Source organism: Natator depressus, chromosome 6, assembly GCF_965152275.1.
Source record: "Natator depressus isolate rNatDep1 chromosome 6, rNatDep2.hap1, whole genome shotgun sequence".
NCBI classification, from domain to species: Eukaryota; Metazoa; Chordata; order Testudines; family Cheloniidae; genus Natator; species Natator depressus.
The window spans coordinates 129,018,234-129,036,912 of record NC_134239.1 but is presented as its reverse complement, the minus strand read 5'-3'; the positions used below and the strand labels follow the sequence as shown (position 1 = coordinate 129,036,912).

Here is an 18,679-nt window from a genome sequence, read left to right as displayed (position 1 = left end):
CCCAATTAAAAAAAACAAAAAACAAAAAAATAAATAAATAAATTCAGGCAAAGTAACTCATGTTATTCCAAAAAAAGTAAACCTGCATTCATAAAACCAGAAATCTGATTCTATTACAATGAATCGTGACAGGTTTCAGAGTAGCAGCCATGTTAGTCTGTATTTGCAAAAAGAAAAGGAGTACCTGTGGCACCTTAGAGACTAACAAATTATTTGAGCATAAGCTTTCGTGAGCTCACGAAAGCTTATGCTCAAAGAATTTGTTAGTCTCTAAGGTGCCACAGGTACTCCTTTTCTTTTTAATGAATCTTGAGTAGAAACTATAGCTTCCCCTCCACCCCCAATCAGCTGGCACAATGATTTCCACATACCCCAAGACCAGCAACTCAGCTGCATGAGCTCCAAGTAAGACTTCTGCTGCTAAAGTCCACTTCAACCTTCCTCACTTGCTGTCCTTACCAAACTGCTCCTAAGCTGTTAGTGATAAAGTGACGAACACAGAAGTCTTAAATTTGTATGCAGAAGTATAGAGAGGCTCCAAGAACTTTTGTCTGCCCACAAAGACCTGAAGAAGAGCTCTGTGTGGCTCAAAAACTTGTCTCTTACACCAACAGAAGTTGGTCCTATAAGAGATATTACCTCATCCGTTTGTCCACACAGAGGCAGAATCTGGAGAGACAACATAGATGGAAATTTACATAGTACTGTTAGTAGGGAGAAGTTTATATAGTAGGGAGAAGATAATACCAAGCTCCACAATTGGAATCAGATGTCATGAGCAGTCATTTTATAAAAGAGACAAGATAAATGATACACCCTACACCCCCACCCATCTCAAAATGAAGGATTGGTACAAATCTAGACAAACGTCCAGTGCAGGGGTTCTCAACCTTTTTCTTTTGATAAAGAAAATGATACACCCTCCCTCCCACACATGCCAAAAAAATTCCATGGCCTGCCTGTTTTTCTGCATAGCCAGTAGATTAAAAATCAGGGACAGCATTAGGGGATACCAAGCAGAGCAATTGCCTGGGGCCCCACAAAGTTAGTTTGCTTGTCTTCAGCTTCAACCCCGAGTGGTGAGGCAATGATGGGGAAGGGAAGAGGAGATACTGTACTCTAACTACAGCACACCCCCGCTATAATGCCCTTGATAATAACGAACCTTCGGCTATAATGAACCCAGTCCTTGGATCCCACCTCGAGTCCCATGGCTGCCCCCTCCTTCAGCCCCTGCAGCTATCACAGTCAACCACCTTCCCTCCCCGCCGCCGCGGGACTCTTTTGCTAAAATGAACAAATGGCTTTGATCCCACTGGGTTCGTTATGGCCAGGGTGTAGTGTATCTAAAATACCCACAAACAGAAACATAAGAAACCAGTCACTGTTTTAAGAACCACTACCAGCACTACCAAGAAAAGTACCTTTTTGCTGCTTCTGCACTTTCTGTTTCATGCGCAAGAAGAACTTTTGAGGAGATTCTGAAACCAGAGTGTCCACAGCGAGGGAATCCACATTTTTGTTTCGCACTATCTTGGTGCAATGCGGTGCTAAAAGAAAAACTCTCTCTTAAATTCAGGAAGCGAACAGTATAACAAAAATTGTTAGTATTCATTTAAAAATTACTAGACTAAATATACATTTCATAGAACATTAACTTCACCAGTGAAAAAAATACATAATTCTCTTATTTCTTGTATTTCAAACTTTAAAAAACAAACAAACAAAAAACAGGATTTATATTAGCCATTTGTTCCAAATGGGACACTGTTCCATTAAAAAGTTTATTTTTTTGAAAAAATAAAGGTCATGCCCCACTTCACAACAGACCTGATTTGGCTCACTCCTTATATTCCCTCTACTTGCCAATATCAGAGTTGTCTTTTGGAATAGGAAAGGGCAGTGCTTCTTATCTATGGCTAGGAACAGGCACAGTCTGATGAGATACAGTTTCTCTCTTTTCTTGTTTTTACCTCCCGTCTTTTTCCCCTTTTGTCTTAGATCTCTTCTCTACATGAGCAGTTCAGCTCTTAAAAATCTTTAAGACCTGAAATCCTGCCCCAATGATATCAATGGGAGCTTTGCTATTGACTTCAGTGGGATCAGGCATTCACCCCTAATAAGTAGTGCTATTACTACCCCACAATGGAACAGAAGATTCCAGCTAACAACCAAAACTGTTATTACTTTAGTATCAAAAAATTCCACACCTTTAAAAAAAACAAAACAAACAAAAAAACACATTAAGATATCTGCAAATGAACACTTAAGGGAGCCAGCCAGTTCCTCTTACTCCTTTGTCACTGTGTACAAACAGGAAACTTCTGTACAGGGAAATTCAGTCAGTTAAGTTTTCTATGCTTTTTCCTGCTGAGGCTAGAGCTCTCCCATCGGCTTAATTACTCCAGCCCCAGCAAGCAATGGTAGCAACATCCATGGGAGAAGCTCTCTCACCAACAGCACTTAGGTCGGTGTAGCTTACATCACTCAGAGGGGTGACTTATTCACACCCCTGCGTGATGCAACTTATGCCAAGTTAAGGTGTAGCCTGTACACAGCCTGAATACAGACATAAAAGGGCTCAAAACTACTAGAACATTGTATGACAACAGTGGTCTTATATTGTTCATAAGACATTAAGATACTACAGACCATGTCACTCCCCCTAAGAGGACAGGGACAGCACAGGGACAGTGTGGCAATGTGAAGTACCCTCCACAGCAGCCTACTTCCAGTTCTAAAACCCTACAAAAGCATAGCACACCTGAGGGAATAGAAATCCATGACTGTGTGTGTACTGGTTGCTCCCTGAAGCTTGAGCCATCCCTCCATTCAGACACACAATCACTGTATTACAGTGATACAGATCAGACAGATACCACCATCATCCTTGCGTTTTACTGGAGATGTAATATAACCAGGCATCTTGGAAATATAATGCAACAAACCTTTCCCTGGCTGGATCTGTCTATCAGGTACCTTGCCAGCTTTTTGCTGTTTTTCTTCATCACTGGATTTTTTATCCTGTGTTCCCTGATGGACAAGTTTTGTAGCAGGAATCAGGATCAAATCACTGTTGTAATTTGTCCCTAACAATGTTCCCGTGGATGGCATTTGATGCTGTTTTTCATGGGATGCCTTGGCTTTCATTCTTTGGAAGATTTTTGCTGGAGATTCATGAGTTAAAGGATCACAAGCTTTGCGTTTCAGTAAATTTTTGTCTTTTAGTGGCAAGATCTGTTGCTGCTGGCAAGATGCAACTTGTACTGCTACAGTGTCAGAATCTGGCCTTATTTCACTGAGGTCAAGAAATTCTTTAACATATGTGCCACCTGTTATTAATGTGGACTGAAAAATACCTTCCCTTTTCTTGGAAGTTCCTGCCCCTCTTGCATGGTTTTCCTTGAAGTCACGTAAAACTGAAGGGAGCACAGCTTCTTTTGTTGCAGAAGTAGTCAGACCAGCATCTTGAAATTTCACCAAATCTTTTAAAGGAGTAATAGTACCTGACGGTATGTTACTCAGTAAGATTGCCTGCAAAGGCATATCTCCTCGTCTGCTAGAAGAAATGTGAGATTTTGAAATCCTTGTATTTTTTAAAGATGTAGCAATCATCTTGCCAATGTTGACAACAACGTGTTGTGGTCCTACTGCAAAGTCATTAAAATGTGCATGTTTAGGTATAGTTTTTTAAATAACGGAAGGAGGAACAAGAATTCCATGGATTGTCGACTTTATTTCTCCAAATTTCAGCTAAAAAGAGAAACGTGGTTAAAAAAGTTGGTCTTTACGTTTTCACTGTTAGTGCCACATTTTAAAGTAAACTTCTGTTGCACATCAATCAAGTTGAAGTGCTGCATACAGACGGGCAGCCTGCTTGTTTCACAGCCAATTATTTAGTTTCAGAAAAGTGACACACAAACATGCCACACTTGAGCAACTGTATTTTCATGGATTGCTCGGTTTACTCGGTTAAGAATGTCTCAAGGAGCAGAATTCTAGACCCTTGACGTAAATAGGAGACTTCACAAGTGACTTCAAGGGGAACAGGATCAAGTCCCTTGGCTGTTTTCTAAAACTACAAGGCTCCAGCCTCTTTCAGGCGTCAGGAAAACGATGGGGAAAGATCAGCTTTGGGCTTAGGAGTTCCCCATCCCCAGAGCCCTGTTAGCCACAGTCCCTATCCGGGGCAGCTGTACCACGAGAGCTGGGGTTTCATGGGCGAGACAGAGCTCGTGTGCAGCGCCGAGCACAGGCCACGGGAGACACAACGCCCGGGAGGGAACAGCCGCTGCTGCTGACAGCTGGTGCCTCCCACCAGCTCCCTGAACAAGCGGTCACACACCTTGGCCCTCCCCCCTAGCCCGGGACCAGCGCGGGTCTCGCCCCGGGCGGGCCACGCCGAGCCCGACAGCCCCGCCCCATCGGGGCTCCCGGCCGCACCGCTCCCCTCAGGCGCCCGAGACGCGCCGAGCCCGGCCCGGGCCCACGAGAGGCTGGGTCCGCGCTCTGCCCCGTCACACCGCCACCGCCACCGCCACCCCTCCCCCAAGCGCGCGCGCGCGCGCCCGGCCGCCCCTCCGCGGCAGGGCCCGGCCCGCCACACTCACCCCGCCGCCTCGCTCTCGCCTCCCGCCGCCGCTTTTCTCTCCCCTGCGCGGCGCGCGCGCGGCCGTTACAAGTTTTGAGTCCCGCCGCCTCGCACGCTGATTGGCAGGGAGGGGAGTGACGTCGGCGGGACTGCGGCCGTGGTAGGAGCCGGCAGAGGCGCCCGCCGGCTCGCGGTTCGCTCGCAGTGACGTAAGCGCGGCGGGCGGGAACCGGGCGGGGTGGGGGGGAAGAGGCTCGCTGGGCTCTGTCGGTCTGCGGGCGCTGTTGCCTTCCCCGCCTCGTGCCGTAGCGGCGCGGGATCCCCACGCTGAGGGGCAGGGACCCTCCCCCGCTTTGTTATTTACGAACAAAGGGGAGCGCGGCCTGCTGCCCGGTGTTGGGGGCGGGCCCTGGCGGGTGGGGGGGCGTGAGGGGTTCCTCAGCAGGTCCCACCCCCGCAGAAGTGGGGCGGGGCTGGAAGATGCCGGGCCCCACGACGAGGCGGCGGGGCCGGCCCCCCGCCCCAGCCGGCCTCCTCTCTTGTTTTTCCCCCTCGGGGAGCGGAGGGGGCGGTTTGGCGCGAGCCCGCTCGCCGGCTGGGTGTGAGTGGCCCCCGGGGTGTGACATGGGCCCTGCGCCGCCCGTCGGCCCGTACGCCTGAAACCGGCCTGACGGGGTCACCCGCTCGCGCCGCGGCCAGGAGCGGGCTTCTGCTTTCGCTGCCTGCTGGGGGACTGAGAGAAAGCGCGCTGCCTCCCCTCGGGCGCTGTAGGCGACGGAGCAGCTTCGCTCGCGTGGGTCAGGTCGCTCACGCGCAGGTGTCTGCATGATCCAGGTGCTGTTTGTTATCAGGAGGGGCACCTCTGCTTTGTTCTTTGCATTTCCTAAGCCTCCTCAAAGAAATGTTCGTGCTTAGTGTGATTTGCGTTTTGTCGAGAAAGGCAAAGGTCTCCTTCAGTTTCAGAAATCCTTTCCCTGTGAGTGGCTTATTTATCTCACTGATACTTGGGCATACGATTTTATATCCATCAGGTGACGAGGTGGCCCTTTTCCTACCAGTGACTTCAGTAGGTTTGTAAAAAGAACAGGAGGACTTGTGGCACCTTAGAGACTAACACATTTATTTGAAAAAAGAAAAGGAGTACTTGTGGCACCTTAGAGACTAACCAGTTTATTTGAGCATGAGCTTTCGTGAGCTACAGCTCACTTCATCGGATGCATAGCATATTGTGGAAACTGCAGAAGACATTATATACACACAGAGACCATGAAACAAAACTTCCTCCCACCCCACTCTCCTGCTGGTAACAGCTTATCTAAAGTGATCATCAAGGAGGGCCATTTCCAGCACAAATCCAGGTTTTCTCACCCTCCCCCCCCGCCCCCCCAGACACACATACAAACTCACTCTCCTGCTGGTAATAGCCCATCCCTCTTTGAAACCTCTCTTTATAATGCGCATGATAATCAAGGTGGGTCATTTCCAGCACTAATCCAGGTGTTGTGGAAAAGCAGCATCACTTGCCCCATAACCTCAGCCGTGCAGAACACAATGCCATCCACAGCCTCAGAAACAACTCTGACATCATAATCAAAAAGGCTGACAAAGGAGGTGCTGTTGTCATCATGAATAGGTCGGAATATGAACAAGAGGCTGCTCGGCAGCTCTCCAACACCACTTTCTACAAGCCATTACCCTCTGATCCCACTGAGAGTTACCAAAAGCATCTACAGCATTTGCTCAAGAAACTTCCTGAAAAAGCACAAGATCAAATCCGCACAGACACACCCCTGGAACCCCGACCTGGGATATTCTATCTACTACCCAAGATCCATAAACCTGGAAATCCTGGGCGCCCCATCATCTCAGGCATTGGCACCCTGACAGCAGGATTGTCCGGCTATGTAGACTCACTCCTCAGGCCCTACGCTACCAGCACTCCCAGCTACCTTCGAGACACCACTGACTTCCTGAGGAAACTACAATCCATTGGTGATCTTCCTGATAACACCATCCTGGCCACTATGGATGTAGAAGCCCTCTACACCAACATTCCACACAAAGATGGACTACAAGCCATCAAGAACACTATCCCCGATAATGTCACGGCTAACCTGGTGGCTGAACTTTGTGACTTTGTCCTTACCCATAACTATTTTACATTTGGGGACAATGTATACCTTCAGATCAGCGGCACTGCTATGGGTACCCGCATGGCCCCACAGTATGCCAACATTTTTATGGCTGATTTAGAACAACGCTTCCTCAGCTCTCGTCCCCTAACGCCCCTACTTTACTTGCGCTATATTGATGACATCTTCATCATCTGGACCCATGGAAAAGAAGCCCTTGAGGAATTCCACCATGATTTCAACAATTTCCATCCCACCATCAACCTCAGCCTGGTCCAGTCCACACAAGAGATCCACTTCCTGGACACTACAGTGCTAATAAACGATGGTCACATCAACACCACCCTATACCGGAAACCTACTGACCGCTATTCCTACCTACATGCCTCCAGCTTTCACCCTGACCACACCACACGATCCATCGTCTACAGCCAAGCTCTGCGATACAACCGCATTTGCTCCAACCCCTCAGACAGAGACAAACACCTACAAGATCTCTATCAAGCATTCTTACAACTACAATACCCACCTGCGGAAGTGAAGAAACAGATTGATAGAGCCAGAAGAGTTCCCAGAAGTCACCTACTACAGGACAGGCCTAACAAAGAAAATAACAGAACGCCACTAGCAGTCACCTTCAGCCCCCAACTAAAACCCCTCCAACGCATTATTAAGGATCTACAACCTATCCTGAAGGATGACCCAACACTCTCACAAATCTTGGGAGAAAGGCCAGTCCTTGCCTACAGACAGCCCCCCAACCTGAAGCGAATACTCGCCAACAACCACATACCACACAACAGAACCACTAACCCAGGAACCTATCCTTGCAACAAAGCCCGTTGCCAACTGTGCCCACATATCTATTCAGGGGACACCATCACAGGGCCTAACAACATCAGCCACACTATCAGAGGCTCGTTCACCTGCACATCCACCAATGTGATATATGCCATCATGTGCCAGCAATGCCCCTCTGCCATGTACATTTGGTCAAACTGGACAGTCTCTACGTAAAAGAATAAGTGGACACAAATCAGATGTTAAGAATTATAACATTCATAAACCAGTCGGAGAACACTTCAGTCTCTCTGGTCACGCAATCACAGACATGAGGGTCGCTATCTTAAAGCAAAAAAACTTCAAATCCAGACTCCAGCGAGAAACTACTGAATTGGAATTCATTGGCAAATTGGATACTATTAATTTGGGCTTGAATAGAGACTGGGAGTGGCTAAGTCATTATGCAAGGTAGCCTATCTCCCCTTGTTTTTTTCCTACAAACCCCCCCAAGACGTTCTGGTTAAACTTGGATTATTGCTGTGCACATTGTAAGATGAGCTATTGCCAGCAGGAGAGTGAGTTTGTGTGTGTGGTTTTTGGAGGGGGGTGTGTGGGGGGGGGGGTGAGAGAACCTGGATTAGTGCTGGAAATGACCCACCTTGATTATCATGCACATTATAAAGAGAGGTTTCAAAGAGGGATGGGCTATTACCAGCAGGAGAGTGAGTTTGTATGTGTGGGGGGGGGAAGGGTGAGAAAACCTGGATTTGTGCTGGAAATGGCCCTCCTTGATGATCACTTTAGATAAGCTGTTGCCAGCAGGAGAGTGGGGTGGGAGGAAGTTTTGTTTCATGGTCTCTGTGTGTATATAATGTCTTCTGCAGTTTCCACGATATGCTATGCATCCGATGAAATGAGCTGTAGCTCACGAAAGCTCATGCTCAAATAAACTGGTTAGTCTCTAAGGTGCCACAAGTACTCCTTTTCTTTTTTCTTTTTACGAATACAGACTAACACGGCTGTTACTCTGAAACATTTATTTGAGCATAAGCTTTCGTGAGCTACAGCTCACTTCATCGGATGCATTCAGTGGAAAATCGTAGGTTTGTAGGTGTCGTTAGTGCCTGGGGTAATATGCCAGATAGTGAGTTCTACCACCATGTTACAAAAGGAAAGAGGAAAAAGACAAGTGAATGGTGACACTAACAAAACTTGTATCCAGACGTGCTGGCTCACTGAGATAAGAAAATAAAAAGGGAGTGAAATCAGGAGATAGCAAAGGCATCTAATAGACCAGACCTCATGGATTTAGATTGGCTCCACTAGTTGAGCTTTAAAATTCAGAGTTGCAGGCAAAAGGCCATGTAACTATTCAACAATGTAACTGATTGGATAATTACGGTAGTTATGCACAGTGCACATATATAAAATCTAAATCAAGGAAAAGGAAAATACACAATTACTGGGGATCAAAGTTCAAGCTTGGTCTCTTCAGGGAGGAAGCTGGTGACAGCTTGTTGAGTTTTTCAGGGAAAACATCCAGTTTGATGAAAAACCTCCTTCACAAGCTCAAGGCATCTGGGCAGGAGTGGCTGTCTGGACCCTATTCTTTGCTAAGACCATCCATTGTGGATTTCCTAACTATATCTGCTGCTTTCCCTCTCCTCCTCTAGTATGTAGAGAGAAACTCCAACCCCAGAAGAGAGAGGTATCTGCAGGGGAGCAACCTGCGTGAGTGATTAGAGGATATTGTGCGTAAGGGGGATGCGAGTCAACATGTTATATGTGCAAGTGGTGGAGGAGAGAGGATTAGTTGTGAAAAACTGAAAGAGACGTGCTCACCAGTCCAAGGCACTGTTTTCTTCAGCAAGCCAATAACTTTGCATTATGTTATGGGTTTCACCTACCTGTGCTGCTAACCCTGTGTCAATCACTTAAATTGGGATCATCTGGTAAGGTAATTGAAAAGAAACCCAACATTAGCTGGTAAAATTAAAAGAGAGAGAATTAGAGTCAGAGAGAGAACACCAGAGGAAGTTGGTAAAAAATCAAAACAGGAGCTGCAAGGGTAGGGGCACTTTTATATTTTGTGTCTGGTTGTTTAGATTGTAATTTTGGCCTAGGTATAATGATAACAGATCTTGGGGCTATAGCGGGGCAATAGAAATAAAGTGTATTGGCTGTGTTTAATGTACAAAGGTACATGTGTGGTGCTGTTGATGAGTGGCTCCATCCTATAGTAGTGGTTATTGCTATCTTATAGCATTCCAGCATTTTACATACTGTTTTGCCTCGGGAAATGTAAGACTTAATGTATCATTGCCCGTTTTATCCCTTCTGCGCTAGATTATCTGTAATATCAGTGAAGAATACCAGTTCCTTGTTCACTTGAAATAAGGTACAATGAGGAGGGCTTAGGCTAGGCTGCGGGAGCCTTTTAATATTAAGAGAAACTCGGTGCACCTCATTCAACCAGAATAAATTTATTCTTTGAAATTAAAAAAATAATAATCCATTTCTTGAAGATTTGCATTCTGATTCTTACAGAGATTTATAGCAACTATGAAGAACCTTGGAAATCAGTCATTAATTGTTACTCTCCCTTTTGGACTCTTTTCTTGGCAGTGGTGTAATTAGATTTGTCTTTTCTACATATCTATCTAGTTTACCACTTTATAGTTCATTGGCATTACCGCATTTCTTTGCTCCATTTTTATAAGAAGTGCATGCAGTTGCTTCAGAATCAGTACTAATTTTTATCATGCTCTGCAATACTCTTTTACTCTTTGAATTTCTGAGATCTCATTTCAGGTACATTTAGATCTCTGAATAAATCTGGTCCTTCTTTTGCCTTTGGGGAAGAAGTCAAATTTATAATTATTTAATAACCCATACTTTGGCTTTAAAACTCCAGAAATGCCATTAAATCCACTTAAATCTTTAATTTTCTCTTTGATTCGTGCTGCAAATTAATTAGACGTATTACATGTCTAATCTCTCGCCTGTTTTTTGTCTTCCCATTTCTTCCTTGGCAGGGTCTGTATTTTATGTGTTGCGGTTGAATGAATCTTGGCTGTGAATAAGGCTGTTGGCTGTAGTACTTTTGGCTTGTTTTCAGAAATTGGAAGGTCTGCCATGACTGAAGCAGAGGGCTACAGGAAGAGAAAAGATGATCTTGTGGTTCAGGCAGTTGAATGCTACCTGGAAGAACTCTGTTCTATCCTTGCCTCAGAGACAGAGTTTTTGTGATGCAAGGCACGTTACTGAAACCAAAACTTTCACAGTTCGCCACTAACTGTGTGTTCATCATTTTCTGAGCACCTGACTTGGGACCTGACTTCCAGACATGCTGAGCACCCACAACTTCAGCTATGGCTGCTTAGCTATAAGAGGACAATGCTGTCTGGAGGAATAAGCACAGGACTGGGTGATTGTGGGACTAGTTCTACTCCCGACTCTGCTGCTGATTCACTTTGCGGCCTTGAGTAAGTCACTTTGGCCCAGATTTTTAAAGGTATTTAAGTGTTGCTCTGTTCAGCATTGCAAGGCTTAAGTGTCATTTTCAAAAGTGACCTAGGTACTTAAACTCCTCGCTCACATTTTAAAATGAGACACACTTCTAAATCAGTTGAGCATTGCAACACAGAGCAGAGCAATGCCTAAATACCTTTAAATATCTGGGCCTGTGCCTTTGTTCACTTGTAAAATGGAGAGTTGCGAAGATAAAATCATTAATATTTTTAGGCTCAGATAGTACAGTGAGTGCACAGAAGACAACCTGAAATTAATAATTCTGGGTTTGGATGGTGTGCAATAAATAAGGCCTGTGAACACTTTCCATCATGCGTGGTGAATGATGCAGAGGTTCTGCGGAAAAAATAGTGTGCAATCATGTAATTAAAGACTATCTGTTATGTTCGTAACATACAAACAGCAAAGTTGGATAAAATGCTCTCTCTGGAAAGTGGCAATGTAACACACTACGTTATTTCTTAGACTCCAGAACCCTAACGCACAAGAATCAAAATCAGAGAGAGGCAAAGCAGGTTGCTCCCCAAGGCAGAGAAACACAACTTAACCCACTTTGCTCTAGGCTGACTCTTTACAGACTGACTGCTGAAAATCCAGATCACATGCTTCCGTACAGAGCCCCCAAGCCTGCAAGCAAGACCAGAAAACCCTTATACTTCAAGTGACAGCTTGAATTTTTAACACCGTATTCAATACCCTACTGTATCATGCACAGACAACCTTAATTCTGCCACTTTCTAACTTTCCTGTACCTGACCTTGCAACCTTAACATTCTTTTATTGTAAGACAGGTATGGTATTATTTACAGTATCTCTACAAAACACACTGTAGTTCATGCACACATTTATGTACTTCATGGTACATGTTAATATGTGGTATAAATGTAGGTGGCAGTCATGCTACCTCATTCAGTCAACTCCCTTCTCTTGTAGGCTTTGGGCCACAGGGCTTACATTTACATAATACTTTTCTTGGCTATGTAACTAATTGTTGGTTTTTTTTTTTTTTAAGAGAGTGGAATAATGCAGGAGAAAAGTATGCCAGCCAGTAATACAGGGATAATGGGAGCCACTCACTTGCTGCAGTTACCGCAAGAAATGCTGACTGAGATAATCAGGTACCTTCCTCCTGCAGAAAAATCCAAGGTCCGTGCCACATGCAGTCTCTTCAAGGACCTGGTTGATCAGCCTGTTGTGTGGCAAAAGAGTACCATTGTTCTCCGACGCATAAGCGCTTTCAACGCTGAGTTCTGGGACGTGCTTCGGAAAAGAAAGATCACTTCTGTAGAAGTGAAAGAAATTGGGCTTAAGCAATGGCAAAAGCTGCTGAGGTTCATGCCTGGTCTGCTAGATGTAACTGTGGATTCCCTCTGGAGCGAGGAAATCCTGCAAGGTTTACAGCTGCTCACAGATCTACAGAAACTTCACTTGAAAATGTGCTCTAGGTTATCTGAGAGAAGTGTAATCAGGGAACTTGTGCACTTTCAACACCTTACCCACTTGTTGTTGTGTGGCATAACCTTCTTAAGTGGCAGTGAATTGATCAGAATTGCTTGCTTACAAAACCTACATATGCTCTCATTGCATACTGTGCAAAAGGCTCTTCCTGAGAAAGCACTAGAGTATGTTTTATTCCATTTACCAAAACTCAGAGAACTGTCACTTTCTTATATCCTGAATAAGGAGCATTTTTTGTTATGCCTCAGTTTGCCAGATAGACATCCCATCCCTTATTCATCAGAAGGTGAGCATTGTTTCTATAGGCTATATTTGTATACGCTATATTCAGAATTATGGCACCAATCCTGCCAGCTCTGATGCATGTGTTTAACTTTGCTACCATGAGAAATCAATAGGACTACTCAAGGTAGAACGTTAAGTATGTGCATAAGAGCTGGCAGGATTGGGGCCTAAGTGTCCATTGTTGCTCAAAGGATTACATGCTGAGTATATTAGTGTGTTGGTAGTGAAGATTTATTCTTAACTGTATCCCCTTGCTTTAGTGGACTAGGTTCAGATTTTCATTGCATCACTGTTTTGATATGTTGTAAACATGTTTCCTAAAGCTTGTGGAGTATTTTAAACTGAATATATAAATAGCTTTTTCAAATTATGATTATGGCTAGGATTTTTAAAAGGGACTTTGATGTCCCTCTCCCCTGAATTTTGATAGCTTTTGGATGCTGAACTCCCTTGAGAATCCCAGGCTCTAAAAATAGGATATGGGGACCCATGATTAGGCTGTAGAATATAATCCTGGCCTAAAAGGAGGATATAGTTCTTGGCCAAGACTTTCAAAAGTGACTTGATTTTAAGTGCGTCTGTTCTCAGATGTCCAAATGGAGACACCTTTAATGGGTTCTGATTTTCAGAAAGAGCTGAGCACTTGCCCTCAAAATCAGGCACCATTAAAGTGACCCCCCAAAAAATTACCTCGCCCACCTTGTCTCTCCCAAATCACTAGTCATTTTTTAAAATCGTGACACACACATTTAAGTATTGTAGCATTTTTATAATATACTTCAGTTTTACACTAAAGCAGAGATTCAACCTCTTTGTTTTATATGAAAAACCCTGTGTATCTTCACTTTACAGCACATAATCGGAGAGCACAGAGAAAGTTCTTTGGGGATCATCAGCGGAATTTGTTCCTTAGTTTAGGAATCTTAAAATAATATTTAAATGGACCCTTTATGAAATTTCCATATCTGACCTTTTTTCAGACCCCTTCTACTAACCAACGATTGGTTAGTTTGTTGTTCTAGATAACTCATTGTCAGATACCTTCCTGTTTGAAGAAATTAGGTTGTAGTTAAGCCAAACTATTAACCAAAGTGTGGGTATGTAGGGGGATTTCCCCCCCGTCTTTCCTGTTATATTCACTATGTGCTACCATAAGTATGAACCTAATGTAAAGACTTGTACACAACCTTGTGCTTTAATATTGGAAAACAAATATCTCTGGGATGTCAAATAAGTATTTCCCCCCACCTTTTCAATCAATCCACTATGTTTAGAGTCGCCTGCTGTTCCAAAACTTCAGCTTCACACTCTGGCCTTGAGGCAAACTGGTTATAACCTTCTTTCAGAGCGTTTCCTGGATCAGCTCTCCACCATCCATACTCTGACTGTTTGTTACATCAAGGACTTTTTGTTACACTCAGTGGATGTCTTTGGACAGGTGCTGAAGAACCTACCAAACTTGACAGAATTAAATCTTCTATGTAAGTTGTTTTTAAGATTGCAGTGTTTTTTGGTTTTGTTCTGTGCAGGCTTAGGAAGGTTTGGGTAGTTTCATCTTCAGTTAAATGGTAACCAGCAAGACAGCAAAGAGCTTATTTTTATGGATGTTTCTGTTGGCTGATATATCTTAATATTGTCTCTGAAAAAATCAGTTCCCCAATTCAGAATCTGCTTGGCTTGACTGTGTTCATTCAAACCTGACTGAAAAATCAGTCTAGATATCTACTATTTAATGAAGCTGCTGCCTTATGGCTCTTAATGCCCTCCGGGTTCCCCTCCCAGTCCAGTTGTCAGATCCCCACTACTTCTTAGCTACGCTTGGGATTTGTCCCCATTTCAGCCATGGAGCCAGCCACTGATGCGGCTGCACCTGTGAAAACCCCTATGAAGTCCTCATCCTCTGTGTAAGGGCTGGCCTATACTGAAAATGTAGGGGTCTGAAAAATCAGTACCCTGAGAGATGTGGCTATGCCGACCTAACCCTGGTGTAGACTAGGAATTCTTCCATGGACCTAGCTACTGACTCTCGGGGAGGTGGCTTAACTACAGCGATGGAAGAATCCCTCCTGTCACTATAGTTGGTGTCTACACTGAAGTGTTACCGCTGCACAGTTGTGCTGCTGTAGCCACAGGCGCTGGCTTCCTCTTGGCCCCAGGAGTGCTCAAACCCCCGGCCCCACCTCCACCCGCCCCCTTCTCCCAAGCCCCCGCCTCTTCCCTGCCCCCGCTCTGCCCCAGGGCTGGAGCACCCACAGAGTCGGTGCCTATGGTTGTAGCATATTAAGTTTAGACAAGTCTGAAGTCACAGGACTGGAAGTTTTTATTTTTATTAGGGGAGAAAAAGATACTATGTTATTAAGCTAAGTACTTGAAAATGCAGGTTTTGAAAATGTAGTCTTCCTAGAGAGACTTTGGGGTTAAGGCACCAGATGGTACTCAGGAGATCGAAATTCAGCTCCTGGCTCTGCCATGATTTCCTCTGTGACCTTGGGAAAGTCACTTACTCTCCCCAGGCTTTACTTCCACCTCTGTGAAATGGGGATGGTGATACTTCCATTGTCTGTTTAGCTTGTAAGCTGTTTGGGCAGGGACAGTGTGTCACTAAGGCTACATCTACACTACAGCCGGGATCCACGATCTGAGATCGATCCACTGGCTGTCAATTTAGTGGGTCTAGTGAAGACCCGCCAGATCGACAGCAGATTGCTCTCCAGTCGACCCCTGTATTGTACCCCTGACGAGAAGAGTAAGGTAAGTCAATGGGAGAGTTTCTCCTGTCAACCCTCCTTCCTCCCCCCTCCCCCCCCACCGTGTAGACCCTGTGGTAACTCTACCTAAGGTATCAAGCATCAGAGGGGTAGCTGTGTTAGTCTGGATCTGTAAAAGCGGCAAAGAGTCCTGTGGCACTTTATAGACTAACAGACGTATTGGAGCATAAGCTTTCATGGGTGAATACCCACTTCGTTGGATGCATATAGTGGAAATTTCCAGAGGCAGGAATAAATATGCAAGCATAAATATGCAACATACCTAAGGTATGTTGACTCCAGCTACGTTATTCACGTAGCAGGAGTTGTGTAGCATAAGTCGACTTACTGCGGTAGTGTAGACATAGTCTATGTGTGTGTATTCCACCTAGCACGATGGAGCCCTGATTTCAGTTGGGCCTCTGAGTGCTAATGTGACACAAATATTGGTTTTATTTGTACCTTTCATGCTTTTTCACTATCTCATTCTTGCTGAATAGTGGATGAAAAACAAAGAACTTTGGTATCTGTTTTAAAAAAAAAAAAAAGTAAAGACAAAGTTTACTTTAAAAAAAACCCTGATACTTACTTTGAAAAATATTGTCAAGAAAAGAGTCATAAATGTCTTTCCATTTTGTCCTCTCTGTCTGCTTTTAAAGGGATCTCCAGTTTGGATATGTTTGTTGATAACATTCCTTCCAGCCTTGTTAAACTAAGTGTGATTGGAACCAAGCTCTCAAACTCTGCTCTCAGCTGTTTGTCTGACAAATCCTGGAAGCTAAGAGAAATGGATCTAACCCTCTCATATGGATTTGATGAAAAGACTCTGAAACAATTTCCCCACCTCTTTCCACTGCTGACTAGACTGCGCCTTAGGTATGACTGAACAATGTGCTACAGATACTGAAGAATGAAAGAAACTTACTACATTAGGACTTGTCGATGTTACAAGCTGCACTGGTCTAACTAAAAGTGTGAGGTTTTTTAACCAATTTTTAGATAAACTGGTACAAGTCTGTGGGTAGACATGGCCATAGTTAACACCCCTTTAAAGCTAAATAAAGAGGCAGCACTAAGCGATTAAGAAAGGGGTGGGTGTTCTTTATTTACCCTGTTTTGTGTCTCCTGAGAGTTATTTATCCAGTAAATGGAAGTGAAATAACTAAATCCGTTGTAATTCACACCTCTGGCTAGTTCAGTTCTGTTTGTGAATAAATGCCCTATTTTGAAATAATTCAGTAAAAAAGAAATCAAGTTATTCAGAAATAAGAGTGTCAATACACAGGCTTGAACTGCAATAATTACAGATGTGAAATGTAGCCTCATTCAGTATTTTGGTTCCATTTACCATGTGAACAAGCCCTTGCTTCCAGACCATCAGATTCAGCCCAGTGTATTCAGAGGAGAGGAAGGGAAGGGCAAGGGAGATATCTCCCTTACCATGCCAGTAAAGCTAATAGGCAGTTGGGTAGTCAGTAGCAGGAGCAAGTGTTTCTGCTCTCACAAGTGCTGAAGAATTGTGGGCATGGGATACTTGCCCTCATTTCCTTAATCTCTGAATATACAGGGAGACATGAGCAGGAGGTGAGTTGATGATGTTGACCCCCACATGAGATGGCGAGTGATCTCATTAGTTGACTTCCAAAGAGCATAGGAGGGTGCCAGACTTGAAGACATTGTGAGGGTTGTATGATGCCAGCACTTGGAACTGTGCGATGACTCTGGGTAGCCAATAACTGAAGAACCTGGCAGGGAAGTGAGGAGCTGGAGTAAGGGCAGAGCCATAGTCTCTGGCTGGAGGATAGTACATCTGGTCCTTCAATGTTCTTTCCCCCAGGGAAGTCTTTCTAACTCACTAGTCTCCAGATAGTGACGTCCAGGCGTGGTAAGCTGCCATTTTCACTCCTCCAGCCGGGGCAGGCAGAGAGATTTTCCTCTCTCCTAAGGTTAGGGGGGCCTGATAGCTCATCCAGCAACTGGGGAGGATCTGATCTTTGAATAGCTGTGAGTTGGCCAAAAAGCCCTGATCATGGTCTGGAGAAGACATATAATTCCCTTTGCCCATTCATACTGCATAGGGCAGCCCTCTGGGATAAAAAGTTCTTTACAATTAGTTATGTTATTAATCCTTTGTCCCTGGCGATGCTCACTGCTGGCATGCTTGTGCATGGACAGGGATGTGGAAGAGACCTGTTAGACCACCCAGACCACCTCTAATCTCTCTGATTCTGTGAACACACATCGCTGCCATCAATAGTGGGAGATTCTGGGTCTTTAAGTCCCCAATATAGAAAGTGTTCTTTTGCTCTGTATTTCAGATATCTCTCTGTTTCTAACTCCCTCTGAAGCCCTAAGTGCAATCTGTTTTTCATTCCCAGTGGTTTTGTTTTGACTGACAATATCTTGTTGAGCTTGGCTAAAATGGAGAGTTTGCGAGAACTTGATGTTACTGGTAGCACAAATCTGACAAAAGAAGCGATCCAGAATTTTCGCATCACAACGGACTGCAGGGTACATCTCCTCGTAGAGTGGCATTCAGTGTCTTCTAAATGTGACTGCTTATGGAGCACGTAATGCACTGCCTTTCTTATAACCCCCACACTGTTTACAGACCTTTGATTGCTAGATGTACTGCTATCAGGAAACCAAGAATGTTTCTGTAAAGTTCTGCTGAAATTCCATGTGAGGAAGAGATGTAGTGGAAACAAACCTCCAACATTCTCCATAACTGAATAGCTCTTCACTACAGCCAATGGCTCATGAATATGAAAAACAGAAATATCATCTTTGAGCCTGTAACTCTGCCAAGACAGAACTGTAAACAAATACTGGCTTTCTATATTAAAATTTCTGAGTAAGTCTTCAATGGCCATTGATAAAACTCTGCACTTCTGTTAATATGATGCTTGACTACATGCAAATGATATTTTTCTTTTACTCTGTCACTTCTGCCTGGTAAATTTTACTGACATTCTTAGCCAGCAGCTCAGGCATGGGAGAAGGGACAGAGGAAATAAGAGAAGCTGGGGCTCAGGGATACTGGAAAATAAGGGAAATACAAGAGGGGAGGGACTTGTCAGCATGTAAGTCTCAGTAAAGTGTCAGCAAGGAGGTGCCTGGGTGGATAAAGGTGAGTTACCGAAAAGGTCAGG

General features: G+C 44.5%; 2 protein-coding genes across 2 annotated transcripts in view; one reads left to right on the top strand and one right to left on the bottom strand.

Moving 5' to 3' along the window:
• The window catches only part of MIS18BP1 (MIS18 binding protein 1), a 33,344-nt gene extending 28,709 nt beyond the window's left edge, over positions 1-4,635 (bottom strand). The window contains exons 1-3 of the mRNA XM_074956578.1: positions 4,611-4,635; positions 2,949-3,753; positions 1,425-1,550 (exon numbers count right to left, since the gene is read on the bottom strand). Of these exons, the coding sequence (XP_074812679.1) occupies positions 1,425-1,550; positions 2,949-3,615 (793 nt within the window). The 5' untranslated portion in view covers positions 3,616-3,753; positions 4,611-4,635. The remainder of the gene's footprint in view (positions 1-1,424; positions 1,551-2,948; positions 3,754-4,610) is intronic.
• Positions 4,636-6,630: 1,995 nt separating this feature from the next.
• Positions 6,631-18,121, top strand: LOC141989785 (uncharacterized). The gene is made up of 5 exons (XM_074956700.1): positions 6,631-7,974; positions 12,050-12,853; positions 14,016-14,261; positions 16,187-16,403; positions 17,906-18,121. The coding sequence occupies exons 1-5, from the start codon at positions 7,968-7,970 to the stop codon at positions 18,099-18,101; spliced, it is 1,470 nt and encodes a 489-aa protein (XP_074812801.1). The 5' UTR covers positions 6,631-7,967; the 3' UTR covers positions 18,102-18,121.
• The last annotated feature ends 558 nt before the right edge of the window (positions 18,122-18,679 follow it).